The 17,502-nt window shown below is 52.9% G+C and overlaps 2 protein-coding genes across 6 annotated transcripts in view; one reads left to right on the top strand and one right to left on the bottom strand.

The window, feature by feature from the left end:
• Window positions 1–8,677, top strand: part of SCAF4 (SR-related CTD associated factor 4) — a 55,517-nt gene extending 46,840 nt beyond the window's left edge. For 2 of the 4 annotated variants that reach the window (XM_081138914.1, XM_081138913.1), the window contains exon 20: window positions 7,462–8,677. In XM_081138914.1, the coding sequence (XP_080995040.1) occupies window positions 7,462–8,345 (884 nt within the window). In that variant the 3' untranslated portion in view covers window positions 8,346–8,677. The remainder of the gene's footprint in view (window positions 1–7,461) is intronic. The other 2 variants (XM_081138912.1, XM_081138911.1) reach the window with 1 other exon arrangement.
• A 2,081-nt stretch (window positions 8,678–10,758) lies between these two features.
• SOD1 (superoxide dismutase 1) lies at window positions 10,759–16,225 on the bottom strand. 2 transcript variants are annotated; one of them, XM_081138916.1, is made up of 5 exons: window positions 16,083–16,225; window positions 13,292–13,385; window positions 12,816–12,885; window positions 11,963–12,080; window positions 10,759–10,961 (listed from the first exon to the last, which is right to left on the bottom strand). In XM_081138916.1, exons 1-5 carry the CDS (start codon window positions 16,152–16,154, stop codon window positions 10,854–10,856), a joined length of 462 nt encoding a protein of 153 aa, XP_080995042.1. In that variant the 5' UTR covers window positions 16,155–16,225; the 3' UTR covers window positions 10,759–10,853. The 2 variants fall into 2 exon arrangements, with proteins under 2 accessions (XP_080995042.1, XP_080995041.1); XM_081138915.1 differs by lacking the exon at window positions 16,083–16,225 and adding an exon at window positions 13,544–14,177.
• Between the last annotated feature and the right edge of the window lie 1,277 nt (window positions 16,226–17,502).

The following is a 17,502-nucleotide window of genomic DNA, read 5'->3' as shown; positions in this document are numbered from 1 at the left end:
CCGAGTCAGGGACTCGGCCTTTAGAGCACGTGTTCACAGGTGGAAGCATGGAGGCCGTGCAGGTGAAGCAGCCGATTCGGTGGTCGGTGGTTGGGTGAAAGTCTGTTTCTACAGGCCTTTATCTTTTTTTAATGATAAACCGACTAGGATAAAGTGCTGCATATTCATATAGTGGAATATTACTTGGTAATAGAAGGGAAAGGACAGGCTCACCTCAGAGAGGTTACGGGTTTGGTTCTAGACCACCGCACTGGAGCAAATACCACAGTAATTTCCCAGAGCATGTAAAAGTTATGTTTATACTACACTGTAGTCTGTTAAGTGTGCAATAGTAGTATGTCTAAAAAATGTACATACCTTAACTAAAAATCACTATTTCTAAAAAGTGCTATCCCTCATCTGAGGCTTCAGGGAGTCGTAATCTTTTTGCTGATGGAGGGTCTTTGCTGGATATTGACGTCTGCTGGCTCAGGGTGGCAATTTCTTAAGACAAAAATGAAGTTTTCCTCGTCAGTTGACACTTTTTTCTGAGTTGTAATCTGCCCCCTCACACCCTGCTGCTGCTTCAGCAGCTGTCCTCCTGACCGTCTCCATGGCACCTTCACCAGGAGTAGATCCGTCTCAGGAAACCACTTTCTGTGCCCGTCCACAAGTAGCAGCTCCTCCATTCTGTCCCGGCTGCAGCTCAGCCCCCTCTTCAGGCTCCACCTCTAGTTCTGGTCCTCATGCTGTTTCCACCACATCTCCAGGTACTTCCTCACTGCCGTCTTGGCCCCTCAAGGTCATCCTTGAGGGCAGGAATCAGCATCTTCCAACTACTGTGACCTCTTCCCTCGAATCACAAACGTTCTTAATGCATCGAGAATGGTGAATCCTCTCCAGAAGGTTTTCAGTTTTCTTTGCCCAGATCCATCAGAGGAATCACTGTGCCTTACAAAATGTATTTTTAAATCGTAAGAATCTTGAAAATCAAAATTACTCTTGGGTCCATGGGCTGCAGAATGGATGCTGTGTCAGCGGGCATGGAAACACTAACATCCTTAGACATCTCTATCAGAGCTCTTGGGTGACCAGTTGCACTCAATGAGCGGTAATATTTTGAAAGGAGTCTTTTTTTCCTGAGCAGTAGTCTCAACAGTGGGCTTAAAATATTCAGTAAACAGTGTTGTACACAGACGTGCTGTCATCAGGCTTTGTTATGCATTTATAGAGCACAGGCAGAGTAGATGGAGCATATTCCTAAGGGCCCTGGAATTTTCGGGTGGTAAGTGAGCACTGGCTTCAACTTAGTCACAGCTGCATGAGCCCCTAACAAGAGGCAGCCTGTCCTCGAAGCTTGAATCCAGGCACCGGCATCTCTCTCGCTATGAAGGCCGTAGGTGGCGGCTTCTTCCCACGAGGCTGTCTCACCTACTGCATTGGAAATCTGGGTGAGTGCAGCCACCTTCACTAACTATCTTAGCCAGTTTCCTGGGGAACTTGCTGCAGCTTCTGCCTCAGCACTTGCTGCCTCACCTGGCACATTTATGGAGGTGGCTTCTTTCCTTAAGCCTCATGAACCAGCCTCCACCAGCTTCACACTTGCCTCCTGCAGCTTCTCCCCTCTCAGCTTCCACAGAATCGAGGACAGTGAGGGCCCTGCTCTGGGTTGGGCTTTGGCTTCAGGGAACATGGTGGCTGGTGTGCTCTGTCCAGACCACTAACCCTTTCTCCACAGCAGCAGGTCTGTTTCGCGCTCACGCCTGTGCTCACTGGAGCAGCACTCTTCATCCCCTTTAGGAACGTTTCCTTTGCACTCAGCTAGTGGGTGCAAGAGGCCATGCTTTCGGCCCATCTCAGCCCTTGACGTGCCTTCCTCACTAAGCTTAACCCGTTCCACCTTTCAGTGTACATTGGCACCGGCAACTCTTCCTTTCACTTGAATACCTTGAGGCCATGGTAGGGTTGTTCAGTGGCGTAGTTCAGATATTGTGTCTCAGGGAACAAGTAGGCGGGGGGGGGGGGGGGGGGGCAGGGAGAAGGGGAGCTGGTCGGTGGGGCAGTTAGCACACAGCATTTATGGATTATGTTTACCATCCTAATGGGCGAGGTTTGGGTGCCTCAAAACAAAGTTGTAACATTAAGATCATAGATCCCTGTGATTAGTCATGAAAAGGCTTAAAAGTACTGTGAGAAATACCAAAACTTGACAGACACACAAAGTGAGCAAATGGTGCTGATAGACTTGATCAATGCAGGTTCGCCACAAACCTTCAATTTGGGTAAAAAAAAAAAATGCAGGGTCTGTGAAGTGCCGTAAAGCAAGGTGTTCCTATATGACACGTGGACGAGCTCAGAAAGATGCGCTGAGGGAAGCAGCCAGTCGCAGAGGACGACACACTGATTCCGTCCATGAACTGTCCACAACAGGCAAGTCCACTGAGACACACACACAGCACCTGGCTCGGGGGGGGGGGGGGGGGGGGGCGGGGACTGGCTAGTGGGTAAAGGGTGTGTGTGAAAATATTCCAAAGGTGGTTGTGACGGTGACCCAACCCTGAACAGACAAAACCATTGAGTTGTACACTTCATGTGGGCAAACTGGGCTCTGAATTATATCTGAATAAGTTTCTTATTAAACTATACACCAGTTAAGGATAGACACGATTGAGGAGAAGTGTTAACAGGTGAAGTGGGTTTGTGAGGACATGAGAATGACGGGGAGTTTGGTCTGCTGGCCAGAATCAAGGGGGGCTGTGGCTGTGGTTGTAAATGTCCAGGGGGGGCGGGGGGGCACATTCAGGTGCGCCTTAGGTAGAAGAGCTGCACGTAACACCAACGCAAAGAGAGACCTTGGACACGAGGCAGGTAAGGAGGGAAGTAAAACACAGCGTTGAGGTGACCCTGGTGGGACTGGAGATTGCTTTGTTAAGGGGTGAGACCTTGGAATATTAAACAAGGATTTGGAAGTGATGGGGTTTACTCGTAATGAAGGAGCCAGGACTCCAGGAGGCAGTGGAGGACAGCAGGCCACCTCGCTGGCTGCCAGCCAGACTGCCTGCCTTTCCAGCTTCCCTCTGGGTGTTCCCTCTGCCTCCCCCACTCCCCTCCCTCTTTCCCTTAGCCAAGCCCTGTTTTTCCATAAAGATCCCATTTAAATGTAGGCCCTCTCTGAATGCGGCTAACAAGCAGGTGGTCCCTCCCACAGGGTCTAATTCAGGCCTGTGGCAGCTGCCCATCTCCCTGACCGTGCACTCTGGCCCCGTCACACACCTTCTGTGACCCTTGTTTACCTTCTCCTGAGATGTCAGGATCCACACTCCCCTCAGCACCCCTATAGCCCTTTAACATACCTGCCTTTTATTTCATCTGATTCTGACCATCTTAGCTGTACGCAGCAATAACCCTTTAACCTTGACTTTTATTTTTAATTGTGAAACAGCCGTTTTCTGGCTCATTGTAGGAAATACCAGTTAAGTCTTGGTCATCTTGAGTTAAACTCCAATATATTTCTTAAACTTGAAACTTGACATTTTGGGCTGTCATTTTCTTGGTCCACCTTAAAATCTTGCTATATTAGAAATTTTAGTCTTCTAATCGAAGGAATTTTCTCAGGTCTGAACTCTTCCCTTTTCTGTTTTACCTGTGTTCTGGGTAACTGTGACCCTCCCCTGGTGAGCTCTGGGTGTTCACACAGTAAACAGTTTCCTTGGCACATTTCCACCGGCGGTGACCCAGGCAGGCCCTGCAACCCTGTCTCCATGTGAACTTTGTCCTGTCTGGAAGACTGGCTTCTCTGCCTAGACCCCACGTTGCATTGATGCCCTCTCCCACTCTCGAGCCCTGTGGCCCTGCCCACTACACATCGCCCTCATCTCGTCCCCTGGATCAGAGCCTCTGCCCTCCACCATCCCGCTGTGCTTTCTCGAGTGCTCCTTGCAGGACCCCTCAGACGGGAGCATATGCTCCTCCCTGCTAGAAACTCCTCGGGCTCCTCCTCACACTTGCAGTGGAGACCTAAGCGCCCGGCCCGGCCCACCCCACCTGCTCAACCTCGCCGCCATCGTCTGTCCTCAAGCTGGCAGGGACCCATGTGCGCACATCTTTTCTTGCTTCAGTAGTAAGTCTCACCTCCTATAGTTCCAGCTGTTCCCATCGAACACTGTTGCAGTTCTCGGAACAACACACGTCGCTGCTTCACCTTGCTAACCTCTCAGAGGCTGCTGCTCGTGCCCAGTCAGGTGTGTCCCTACTCGTGCCAGCCCTGTGTGTCCTTCCTCTGAGACTCCACGCAGACCTCCCCCAGGGCTCCACTCACCTGCGAGCACCTGGCTTCCTCAGTTGCTTGGTCACCATGCTGGCTGTGCGTCACCATCAGCAATCAACCTCTGTCTCTACCAGGTTGCGTCCTGTTTGAAGGGAGAGTTCTATGTCCCCAGCACATTAAACAGGTTAATGATGTGAAGCTCAGATGTACCATGTATGTGTGAATGAATTCGTCACTTTAGAAAACTCGTCAGTGGGATTGTGCATACTAGCAGAGAACATGAATTACTACTTCGAATGCTCTCTAGAGGTGGGTCACTCACCGTATGTCCCGTTGGCCGATGCATAATGCCAGCTTTCCTAATAAAAATACGAGTGAGAGCATGCATACCAGGGGCTCATGCCACCCCACCAGATATATTTTTCAATTAAATATAACTTTTTTTTTTATAAGAGATACTTGGGTTTTTTGGTTGTTTTTTTAATATCTTTATTGATTTCAGAGAGAGGAAAGGAGATGGAGAGAGAGAGATAGAAACATCAATGATGAAAGTCATTGATTGGCTGTAGTCCACAACCCAGGCATGTGCCCTGACCGGGAATCGAACCCTGATCGCCTGGATCCTAGGTCCACGCTCAACCACTGAGCCACGCCCGACTGTAAATATAACTTTTATTATGAAAGCAACACATGTTCACTGCAAGAACATAAAGAATTACAGATAAGCCAAACAAAAACTATTCAGTTTCACCATTTCTGTGCTCTGGAGTCCAGTGTTTGGGACAGTGGGCCTGTTCCTTGAGGAATCTGTAAAACCTGTTGGTCCGTGAAGACTAAGGGAAATCCACTTAGTTAAACACTCGAATCCCCTTCCTGGTGTGTAACATTTTAAGCAAATCCCAAATACAAATATCCACGTGTAGAATAGGTGAACTAAGCAATATTTTTCTTTGTAAAAAACACTGTGCTTTGTAGGTGGTTTAAATATATGGTAAGTGAAGACCTAGCCAATTTCGCTCAGTGGTTAGAGTGTCGGGCCACTGACTGAAGGGTCCTGGGTTCGATTCCAGTGAAGGGCATGTACCTCAGTTGCAGCCTCAATCCCCAGCCCCAGTCAGGGCGTGTATGGGAGGCAACCAGTCGATGTGTGGAAAAAACCACCTTGGGAGAGGGTTAAATATGTATGTAGATCTATAGATACAGATATAGGTATAGATGGCAAGTGCAACTGTTAACCCTGTTAAGTGAATCTGTGTGCACCCTTAAACCATGTTTAATAGGACTAGAGAGAGGGGTTATACTTTACAAGGCTCAATTCTCCTGTGTACCGGGGAGGCAGCCTTGCACCCTTTGGCCACCGTCAGAGTGGTGGCCTGGGAGGCCCATCGCTGTGGGGAAATGAGGAATAGGACCCTCTGTTTCCCTGAGGAGTCACTGTTTCCTCTCAAAGACTCATCTGAACTTAATTCTTTCAAGATAAAGTGCTTTCAACCCCCTACCCATTTTCTTAGTGTTACTCAAAAATGCGCTGTGGGCCCCTGGAGCCTGTGGATGCTCTGGCTTACATAACAGGAGATGTTGGTCGTTAGTCCTTGAATAAAAGCTGGTGGGAAGTAAAGTTAGACTTGTTTAAGTGATCTTGATTATGGGAAATGAACTGATGTTTGTTTTTGCATTAGATATTTAGCGTTAGGATATTTACCAACGGTCAGCATGGATGTGTGGAGTAATGTTCCAGCACTTACCCTGTGCCAGGCTCTTAGCTCACCCTGTGTCTGTCCTGCCATTTAATCTGAACCAGAGGCAGGTGTAATTATCCCCGTTTCTAAGGTCAGACCTCATAAGCTTATATGTCAGCAAACATCTGTCCCTGAGCATTTGAAAGAAGGCGTTCTGAGTAAATACCAGAGCTGGTGCGTGTCCATGTGCTTAAGCCCTGCAGAACAGGACTGGGCCACATCTTATGAGGAGCAACAACCGAAGCAGAAAGTCTTGTTTATCATATTTGTATTAATAGTTTATACAGAAAACCTGGGAGCCAGCCGGACTTGTTAAATGTTTGTTCCAGCAGGTGGGAGGAGGTGACTGAAGGCAGAAACAAAACAGCAGGACGTTGGGGAAGGTGCAGATACTCCGTGTTGAATGTTGGGTTGGCTTTCAGACATTTGCTGTCAGCAGCCACATGGACGGCCGTCGCCCATGACCGAGGCCGGCTTGCGGCACATGCGTGATTAGCATCTTCCGACGGTATCTGAGACACATCCATTACAGTAACTCCTGCCTGCATGGTGTTTGCCTCATGATGTTCCTATTTGCAGAGAAATAAAGAGAGAACACGGCCTTTCTGTTACTTAAGTGATGAGCCCAACAGAAATACCTCTTTCCCATTGCATAAGTGGTGGGTTGTTGAATTTGTATAATTCTTAAACAAGCATGATCAATCCTCACGAGAGTGGAAAGAGAGCCGGCACGTCCTTGTCACTTTCAGCAGCACCGGCTCTGTCAGTCTCGCCACCTCTGTAGGAGGACTAGAAGGTGGAAGGCTGAGCGGCTGGAACTAAGTGGGCGTCTCAGTCCAGCAAGTTGCACCATGCCCTACGCTTCAACAGGGACCTGTACCAATTAATGCTGCAACTCTGTGCGGGTCTTTATGTCACCTGCATGAGTGTTGGAGGGCTACTTACTGCAGACAGCTACACGGGGCGTACCTAGTAGTGACTCGGAATCAGAGTGCCCGCTGCCGGACTTGGCTCAGCGGTACTGAGTCGGATCAGGACTTGCCTTTCCCGAGAGTGCACCTGGAGTAACTTCAGTTGGCTCGCGCAGTTCAGTCCTTTGTTCCTTGAGCACATTGTGTTTCTCAGGCATCGAGTGTTCTGAGTGGTGAGCAGCTCCTTCCTCAGGAAGGGTCCCTCCTCTTCCCCGAAGTTGGTGTATCAGTTTCCTTGTCCAGCTCGTTCTGACCTCTACTTAGATGCTAATCCGTACAGTGTACTGATGATCTGTATCTTAATTTAATGCACGGTGTACCTTCAACTGCTGGCTGTCGCTGTCACCAGGCCCTCTGTTGAGTGACAGGTAGACTGGCAAACAATACAAACTCTGAAGATGGTGGATGGAGTTTTATTTTGCTTCAAGCTGCACAGGAGACGGTTGAAGATACAGCGCCCTCTTCTCTTTATTTTGTTTACATTTTTACTTTCCTTGCCTTTTAGGTACTCAAGGAGTTGCGCCCGGTCCTGTCATCGGGCTTCAGGCACCATCTACCGGTCTTCTTGGTGCCCGCCCTGGCCTGATCCCACTGCAGCGCCCTCCGGGGATGCCCCCCCCACACTTACAGCGGTTCCCGCTGATGCCGCCACGGCCCATGCCACCACACATGATGCACAGAGGCCCCCCACCTGGACCAGGGGGCTTTGGGATGCCCCCGCCTCACGGGATGAAAGGCCCCTTCCCACCACACGGCCCCTTTGTGCGGCCTGGTGGCATGCCAGGGCTCGGGGGCCCGGGGCCAGGCCCAGGGGGCCCTGAAGACAGAGACGGGAGGCAGCAGCCGCAGCAGCAGCCGCCACCAACACAGCAGCCGCCACCAACACAGCAGCCACCACCAACACAGCCACCACAGCCGTTCAGAAATGACAACAGGCAGCAGTTCAATTCAGGTAGAGACCAAGAGAGGTTTGGAAGAAGATCTTTCGGAAATAGGGTGGAAAATGACCGGGACCGGTACCGAAACGACGAGAGGGAGAGTGGTGGCCGGGAGAGGAGAGAGTGGGGAAGGAGGAGCCCTGACCGGGACAGGCACAGAGACTTGGAGGACAGAAGCAGACGGTCCGGCGGACACCGCGACAGGGAGAGAGATTCCCGGGATAGAGAGTCTCGCAGAGAGAAGGAGGAGAGCCGAGCCAAGGAGAGGCCCGAGGTGGCAGACAGGGCCGCCGAGCCTCCTAGCCAAGCGGGAAACCCAGACACGGGCTCAGAACTTGCCAAGGGGGCGCCTGAGCCTGCGCCCGCGAAGCCTGCTGAAGAGCCGCCTGCTGAGGCTACCTCATCCGCCGAGCCCGAGAAGGACGCCGGCCCCGCAGCAGAGGCTCGCTAGAGACGCGGTCAGGTGGCTCCGCTGCACGCAGAGCCGAGTGTACAGATGCTGTATTATATTTGCTCCGCCGGCGCCCACGGTAGTTGTGGGGCTTTGTAAGCAATTTGATTGCTTCCCTCTATTTAAAAATAGCCACAAAATAACAAAAAATGCTGAAAATATGAATAAATATTACCCTTTTTGCTGTAACTTTTTAAAAGTTTTGACTTTAAAAAGTTTACAAATCGTAATTAGAAGTGCTCTCTATTTTTTTTTTTTTAATTTAAGACAAGGTTAACAGTGAAAGCTCCTCAGACAATAGGATGTTTTTAATAAACTCTATTTTCGTAACAAACTCACGTGTGCTGGTCTTCCTGCCCCGCGCCAGGTGCAGGGCTGCTCGCGGCGACGCTGGAGCTGCTCGCCCTGGCGGCGTCCGAGTTAGGCTTCTGGTGGAAGTAGGCGTCTGCTAGTGTGCACTTTCATCTGTAACAGTTCTCACTTTTAGCATTTTAATCATGAGGTAAAAGTTAGTGGGTTTCATGTTTGTTTTGCGGTTCAGTCAAGGTTTGTGTTTGCCGTTGGCTTTGTGGTAAATGCTGACCTAATAATTTGTAAAGAGAAGTCCTGCTGGGAGAAAAGCTGGACCCACACCTGACCTGTTGTATAATGAATTACCTGATTGCCTGGGTATTACTGATTTACAAGGTTGAGTGTTTTCTTACCATCCCATTAAATTTTTAAAAGGGGGAAGAGAAATTAAGATTGACATTTGCAACGTAAAAGCTTTGTTTTGTTTTATATGTTTAAGGACTTGGATGCAAACTGTTGTTTCTGACAAGCCTTGCCTGTTGCCTTTCTTTGCGGGTTTTGTAAACTCCTGTCTGGGCAGAGGTAGAAGGAACTTTCTGCCGCCTTTTATCTCTCTGCTTAAAATCGTTAGAAAGGAGGAACAGTTGTAGGTTATCCGACAACTAGTACGCAAAGACCCAGGTTATCCGAGCTGTTACACAGAGACATGCAAAGCCAAATCGGACGGCTCCAGGCAGCTGCTCAGCCAGTGCTAAGGAGACCTTGCAAGTGTTAGTGGCCTCGTTGAAGCTTTTTTAAGTCACAGTCTTAACTGTCCTGGTGTCAGTGTGCCGAGCAGGTAACTGTCTCGCCTCGTTCCCAGGCAGGGCTGCAGAACTGGGTTTTCCTAATGTTCTGTGTGCTGCAAGGTCAAGGGGAGGTGTCTAGGGCCATGTTCTTGTGCCCCTGCCATTAGAAAGGGAGAGAAAGTCCCGTTTCCTGTCTTCCGACTTGTCATAAAACTTTCCTAGTGGGCCCCCTGAGAAGCTTAAAAGTCCCAACAAACTGCTTCTGGCAAGAAACCTCGATTTCCGGTTGAAAGTTGAGACCACCCTGTTCGCATGTGACACCCCCCCAGAAGTACTGAAAGTGGTAGCGAGTACACTTGAGGCCTCAGAGGTCACGAGGGTCTCTCGAGTCTCACCCTACACATGGAAAACAGACCTTGTTCAGTAGTTTGTTTCCTCCCCAACTGGCTTTAACTAAACACCTACTGTGAGCACCTACTTTAACTGAAAACACAAGTCACCTTTTTCTACATTAGCTTTTCCCCCTAAATGATCTACATTGGATAAAGTACATCATATATTTATGACCAGTCAGAATTGTAGCTCATTTCTGGTTTTGCTACCAGAAATATTTTACATATATTCAATAGGCAACTAACCCAAAGTGTCAAACCTGAGTTAGAGTGACATTCCGTTTAAAATAACGCTCTTACAGATACACGAATATTTAGAGACAGACTTGCAGTCACTGGGTGACGGTCAGATATGTCCTTGGTTCCGTCTCAGGGCTGCTGTACATCTCTAAAGGGCTAATCTGACTGCTGATTATGCCAACCTCTGCTCATATTACAAACCAGGTGTTCACGTGTCGACAGGAGGGCGTAAGTGCCATTTTGGCAGGTAGGTGACTTCGTCTCATCAGCCACTGAGGCCCTAATGCCATTCGGTGTCACTAAGTTAGCAAAGGGCTCTCCAACCATAGACCCAAGTTTAAAAACCAGCCATGAAAAACGTGAACACTGTGACTCTGTTAAAACACTTCCCAGAGAGAGCTCCGAAACGCGTCCACAGCACCGAGCCTGTTCCGTTCGAGCTGTGCGTCAGCCGGTGCGGTCTCAGTGTGGATGCTTCACACACTGTGCCCTGTCGGGAGTGTGCTGCAGGCGTGGGTGAGAAGGGAAGAAACTTAGACAACTCCGTTCAACCCGCATGGGGCCGAGTCTGGCGAAGCACGACCGTCACTGAAAGTTTCACTGAATACGAGATTTACAGTCACACAGATCTCCCAAGTGATCACAAATGAGCTCACATCACAGGAACTTAAAGCAGTTTTAAAAAAGACACAGGTTACACTCTGAAGGTTACAGTGTTTAATGTTTATCAAGTTAAATTTCTACAACTATCAAGATAACAGGAGTTACTAGGACTCGGACCCCGTCCTAGGGAATGTTTACTGGGCGATCCCAATCACGCCGCAAGCCAGGCGACTTCCCGCGTTCCCCGTTTTCTTGCTCTCGTCATTTCCACCTCTGCCCAAGTCGTCTCGTTTTTCATGGACCTTGGGAAGATGTTAAGAACATATAACTTAGGACTATCAAGTAATTATACCCCTTCCCAACAATGCCCAAAAGACTTCTAAAAGAACCACTTAGTGTCAGAAAATAACCCTAGTTGAGAAATACACTAATACTTAATCTAGTAATAAAAAGTAGGAACTACTCCAGCTTTTTCTTGATGCTGCAGACATAAATTACCTCTGGACATGAGGTAAACGCAGCTATTTCTAATTGAAATACTAAACCTGAACAATTTAATTATGTTGCGGCTGCCCCATGCTGGCTGATCCTCCGTGAGGAGCCCCTCACCTCACTCACAGGGGTCACTCTTCTGTACTATAAATTGTTTTGACAAAGAAGTGAACCCCCTTCAAAAAAAATTATCAAATCCATGCCTAATGACTAGCCTATAAATAAGAGTAATCCTCAAAATAGCTTCAACTACTTGAAAATAGTACTTTAAATTTCTCTCATCAAACATGGATAATTTTTTCTGCTTCTCAACTCTGGCTGAAGAACATGCTCGGGATCGGGTCCACGAGAGAAGTGACCACTGACAGCTGCCCTCACTGCCTGAACTGGTGTCTGTGTGACCCAGACGCAGCCCCAGGGTAGCGGGGCAGCCACTTGCCACGTTGAACAGTGGTGATGACCCGCAGACTGGCCGAGGTCGGTTCATGCCGAGGTCTGTCTGAGACAGACTCGCACAGTGTCCTGTGTAACTGCAAGGGGACCCCAGTCACTTTAATCTAGTGAAGACACCGCTGGCTCTGCCGTGCAGCTCTGCCGTGACCCGGGGCAACCTGCCTCATCCCCATCTTCGCAGAGCGGTGCCCAGAACTGACCTAGACACTGATGCATCTCCACTGCCCCTGACAGAGTAACCACTGCTGCCCATCTGAACTAAAGCTCCAGTGAGTGGGTCCCCAGGAACCAGGACTCGTCGTCATGAGGACAGGACTGCGTGTTGGAGGAACTGCTGTGCACACCCTTCCACACTCACCACCATCGTGCGGCCAATGATGGAGTGGTCTCCCGAGAGGGAGATCACGGTGTCTTCAATGGACACCTTGGCCACGCCATCCGGGCCTGCAGTCACGTTGCCCAGGTCCCCAACGTGCCTGGCATTGAGAAAGACAGAGCAGCTCATGAGCTGAGTTATAAACTCGCAGGTCAGACAAGGCCGGGCTGAGACATGGACACAATGTGGTTCCAAAAGGAGCCACTTCACACAGTGGACACAGCTCTTTAAACGGCTTCAGTCTACAGCGATGCCCAGGAATGGGGCGCTGGCTCACCCGATTCAGAGGTGAGGTAACTAAAGGGCACATCGCGGTTCCTGGGCTCTGTCCATTCTTGTTTTTTGGTCTTTTCCCCTTAATTTACCTTTATTGTTGAGAGGATCACAGGTGCCTGTCCTTCCTTGGACCGGCTAAGAAAGCTGTGCCTTAGGCTGCCTCTGTTACAAAAATGAACGAATTCTTGTCCTTAAACTTACTATTTTCCTAAAAGGCTCTCAGAAACAAGCGTACGAATGGACTCTCGACTTTTCAGTATCAGATTTCTATCTACAAAGCTTCCTATGTCTCAGAGTGATGGTTTATTTTGTTAGTGGTTGGCAGTACTGTTCCTCATTTCCTGTATGAGTTCCCCTTGGCGCTTGTATTAATTCTGAACTCAATAAATGCTACAAATCCAAATTGCCTGAGTGTCCCCGTGTGTCAGGTCCTCAGCCCCGGCAGAGGGTTACGGTGGAGACCGCACTTCATGTAGCATGCAGTCTGCGAGCAGTATGTCCACACTGACCCGAGGCCAGGGCCATTACTCTCGTAAGAGTCCAGCACTGCGTCACTCACCTCTCTTCATCCTGTGGCCCTCCGTGGGTCCTGGACAGAGGGTTAAAGTGAGGACCTGCACTGGTACAGCCTAGTTACAAAAAAAAATAAAGTAACTAAATTACGAATCAAAATTCCAGAGCGCAGACAGAATGGGTGGGTCAGGGGGAGACAAGGCCCAAGTTCCCTGTGACGCTGGCCAAGTTCACATCCTTCTCTGGACTTGGGTTTCTCCACTGCCCTGAGAATAAAGAGGCCCAGGGTGTGATCCTCAGCGGCCTTCTACTGTTCATGCAGGTGGCAGGAAAAAGCACAACTGTTTTTCTTAACGAACACTTGAGACTCTTACATAATCAGACCATAATCACCATTAAAAACAAAACTCCCTCCCCTCCTCGGCTCACTAAGTCCCTAGGGTTGGCCTTGGCCCTCTCTCATGTCGGCTGTTTGTCTTGCCGGGGTAAACAGGTCCCAGTCGCCAGCCCCGCAGCACCCACCTTGCGTATTGTCTCCAAACTGGTGGACGTGGAAGCCATGCTCGCCCTGGGTCAGTCCTGAGATGGATCCCGACACCGTGACCGGCCCATTTCCCTTTATTCAGAGAAAAGTACGAGTGAGGAAGTGTCCTGAGGAAGGAAGCAGCTGGATCATCTTTGTCACTCACAGGAAGGGGGAGAACGTGGACCTGGGAGCCAAACCACCCTGCCCACCGCCCCCAGCAGGGAGGCCACCCTGAGGGAGATGCTGACCTGGTGCTGAGCCCGAGGCCAGGCATCAGGATTAAACAGAAAAGCAGGGAGAAGGCGCCCAGCAGAGCAGCACCAAGAGCACTCAAGTGTGGATATGTAGGCCGTACAGTATGACCCCCTTACAAGAAATACAAGTACATTCTTGCTTATTTTATAAATGTGTTTGACGAGGTTAAATCTGCACATGGTGAGAATATTTGCACATATCAAACTTTGGAACCCAGATGTGAGCACATCGTAGTTTTTAGTGCCTTGCTTTCTCCATGCACTTTTCCATACAGCAAACACACAGATCTGCCTTTTAAAACAAAGAACACGGCGCCCAGCAGTGTCCGGCTGGTTTCCTGGGCTCCCTGTTCCCTGGCCCAGCGTGTTTCTGTGTGGGGTAAATATTGCTCCATGAGGTTATACGCATTTCAGAAGAATGGCGTTATGGTTCTAGCAGACATTTTTTATTCTCAGGCAGAAAACATCCTATCCCTCGGCCTCTGGGGGGTTGATTCTAGTCTAACCCAATACTGTTTTCTGAAGTATTTTAGGCACTGAAACCTCAATAACCTTTCCACTCTGACTGAGACCAAAGAGACAGGACAGCAAGAACACGAAGGCAGGTTAAGACAACCGAGGACTCGCCATTCGGGCAGCGGAGACGGGTGGCGGGCGGCACGGCCCACACAGAGATCAAGGACCTCACTGTGACAGCCACGGAGAAATCCTGACACTAAAATATACACAAGCACCCGCAGCACACGTGACACGTGACGGTGTCTCTGTTCCCAGTGGCCAGGACCTACATCACCGAGGGGTCAGCCTTCACCATCTGACTTTCTCCTGGACAAATGTGAGGCTCCAATCAAGCAGGGCATTGAACTGCTGCCCTTTTTTTGTTTTTGTTTTTTGTTTTTGACAAATAGATACGAATCCTCTAAGGACAACCTTTAATGTTGGAAAAATTCAAATGTGAACGTTATTCCCAAAAAACATTGTTATCAGAAGCACAGAGAGACAAACAGGGCAGGTTCTTTTGAGCTTGTGTTTCCTGAATGAAGGATGCATGGAGCGCACAGTAGGTCAGCGGGCTCCCTCTGCAACCCTGCAGGGCCTGGCTGTTCTGTTAATGAGTAAACCAGGCCACCGTGTTGCCCTGGCTAATAAAGCTCAGTGTGGGCAGGTCTCCCAGTGTTTCAAGGGGAGCTAGGTGAAATTTTCTGACTTCAAAAAACTGGAAAATAATCCAGAATTTTAAGCACTCAACAGGCCAACCAAATACAGCTTAGTGCTTATCTGCGGAGCCGCAAAGCTGGACTGTCCAAGGGCCTTTATCGGGCACGAGCAGCACCGCCCTAATGGAGACTGGGCCTGAAAGGGGAGCCGTCCCCCCTGCGGGCCAGGGGTGCGGGGGAAGAGCGCGGCGACCTCGGGCGAGCGGAGGGACAACGCAACATCTGGCAAATGGAAACAGCAAAACCAGTCAAACGCCAACGAGCCTTTTCAGAAACTGGGGGAACCGCGTCAACGAGAAAACTGAGCCGCAGGGTTCGCCGTCCGTCGGGACGCCCGGCGGGCCCCTGGCCCAGAGCACCGCCCCGTCCTCCCGCCGGGCCCGCTCCAGACACCGCCCTGCGTCCGCGCCGTCTCGGGGCCGGTGCCCGCCCGCCCGCAGCCCGCGGGGCCTGGGGCCGGCTCACCGCGGGGCGCACCCCGGGGCCGCCCCACCAGGCGGGCTCGCAGCGTCGGCGCCCGGGGGCATCTCCGCGCCTCGCCGCACAGCGTCCGCTCGGTGCGCTTCCCACCACCTCGGGAGCAGGCCGGCTGGGGAGGGCTTCACGGCCGGAAAGGGGCTGCGGGGCCGCCCCGCGCCCCGCCAACACCGACCGCCCGTCTCCGCGCCCTGGGCCGCAGCGGGGACCCGGGGCACAGGCCCGACGCCGACCCGACACCGGCCTGCGGCGGCCCCGCGGCGAGTGGACTGTGCCCGGGGCGCACCCAGGGGAGGCGCTCGGCTCGGGGGCGCTCGGGCCTCGGGGAGGAGCCTGCGCGGGGCGAGCCCCCGCCCGAGCCCCGCACCGGCCCGAGCCCCGCACCAGCCCTCGCGCCCGGCCGTGACCCCGAGGGGCGGGCCAGCGAGCCCCTCCGCGAGGCCGCGCCCGTGTCGCACGTCCCTACTCCTCACGACCCTTTCCACAAAGACACCCGGGCGCCCCCGGCCCGACGGCTGCACTAACGGCGGGGCGGGGCCGCGGTCGGAGGGGCCCCGAGCCGGGGCAGCGCGGGCCGCACAGCAGCCCCGGGGACGGCGGAGGCGACGGCTCCCCGCGGCCCGACCCGCTGCGCCACCGGAGCCCCGGCCCCGCAGGGCGCAGAGGCCGCCGCGCAGGGCGGACCGGAGGCGCCCGAGGCGCAGGCCCCCGCCCGCCGCCGGGCCCGGCGGCCGCTCCCTCCGCCTCCCTCCCTCCCTCGCCCGCGGGCCCGCCCAGGCCCGGCCCCAGCCCGCGGGCCCGCAGGCTCCGGGTGACTCAGCACCGCGCGGCGGCCTTGCCTTCTGCTCGAAGCGGATGGTGCCCTGCACGGGGCCGTCGCCCTTCAGCACGCACACGGCCTTGGTGCTCATGACTCGCGGCGCGCGTCGCTCGGAGCCCGGAGCCGCCGCTGACCCGCCGACGCAGGGGCGCCGTCGCCGCGGGCCTCTTATAGGCCGGGCGGCGCCCCGCCCCCCGGCCGGGGCCAATCGCCGTCCGCGCGACGAGCCCGCCTTCCGGGAGTCCTGGGGACGCCATTGGCCGAGAGGGGAGAGGCGGGGCGGGGCCCGCGGCCCTGGGAGCCCCGCCCCCCGCGCGCCTCCGCCCTGCGGGCCCGGGAACCTGCGCCACGGGGGGCGGGCGCTTCCGCTGCGCGCGGGGCGCGGGGGGCGGGGCCGGCTCCCCGCGGGGCTGCAGCCCCCCGGCCCGACTGGGTCACGCGCGCGTGCTCTAGACCCGGGTCCCCTCGCGTGGTTCTCGGGCCTCCGCGCGTGGAGAGGCCGCGGCTGCGTCCCCGGCGCGCGTGTTCTTCCCGAGCGCGCGCGGCGGCCGCGTGGGGCCCAGGACGCTTCCTCCTCCCGCGTTTCCCCTCGGACGGGGCGGGGGCGCAGCGGGGACCCTGCCCCGCCGCGGGCTGAGCGCGGCCCGCCCGCCGAGCCCCGCGCCCGAGGGCGCGCCCTGCGCGGCCCCAAAACCAGGCCCCCCCAGCCCTGGGCCTGCGGCCCTCGCAGCCGCCGGGGCTGAACGGAAACCCCGCGCTGCGCCCACCCGGGGGCTGGGGAGGTGCGCGCGCGTCTGGGGCAGCAGCTTCCAGCCGTGTTCCTCTCGTGGCACGTAAACTGATTTTTAAAATTATGCAGCACACCAAAAAAATACATTTTTTTGGCCAATCTAACCCCCCAAAAAAGTAAAATTTTGACTCATTGACCGGTTGGCTGTTGTCATTTTCTCATCTGAGAGTCTAAGGGAAACGAGGTCAGAGCCCCTGACCAGCGCCAGGTTTTGCACGTTTTGAGGATTTGGCGGCCCACGGGGTGGAAATCGCTGCCCCAGGACCACCCACCGTGTCCGACCCTGCCCGAGGCTAAGAACCCAGGACTGAGTCCTCGGTAAAAACGCCCCTCTCTTCTTTCCTCTTGGAGCACTCTGGGCATAGCCTAGCTGCCTTTCCCACTTGCAAACCCTAAGACCCCCCCCACCCCCCCCAAAAAAAATCATCATTTATTTCCAGCCAGAGCCCCCTGATTTCATTTACGGTCAGTGGACCCCTCCACGCACCAGAGCATTACTTCTCCTTCAAGGAAGGTATTCCAGAAACGGATTATGAAATGAGCAAACGGTACAAACTACTTTTGTGGGTTTTTTTTATTTTAAGTCTAAAGATCTGTCGTGTGCTCAGAAATCTCTAGAAAGACGTGCAGGGGACTGTGGGTACCTTAG

This window comes from Miniopterus schreibersii (genome assembly GCF_964146895.1).
Source record: "Miniopterus schreibersii genome assembly, chromosome: 5".
Taxonomy (NCBI): domain Eukaryota; kingdom Metazoa; phylum Chordata; class Mammalia; order Chiroptera; family Miniopteridae; genus Miniopterus; species Miniopterus schreibersii.
Note: the sequence above shows the minus strand (reverse complement) of the source record. Positions and strands in the feature narration are given on the sequence as shown.

Excerpts from the sequence above, each read along its gene's own strand:
- SOD1 (XM_081138915.1), bottom strand. The coding sequence starts at position 13,729 with ATGTGCAGATTTAACCTCGTCAAACACATTTATAAAATAAGCAAGAAT. Across the intron at positions 12,886-13,291 it reads GTTTGGAGACAATACGCAAG|GCTGTACCAGTGCAGGTCCT; the intron begins GTGGGTGCTGCG and ends TTTTGTAACTAG. Across the intron at positions 12,081-12,815 it reads GGGCCACAGGATGAAGAGAG|GCACGTTGGGGACCTGGGCA; the intron begins GTGAGTGACGCA and ends TCTCAATGCCAG.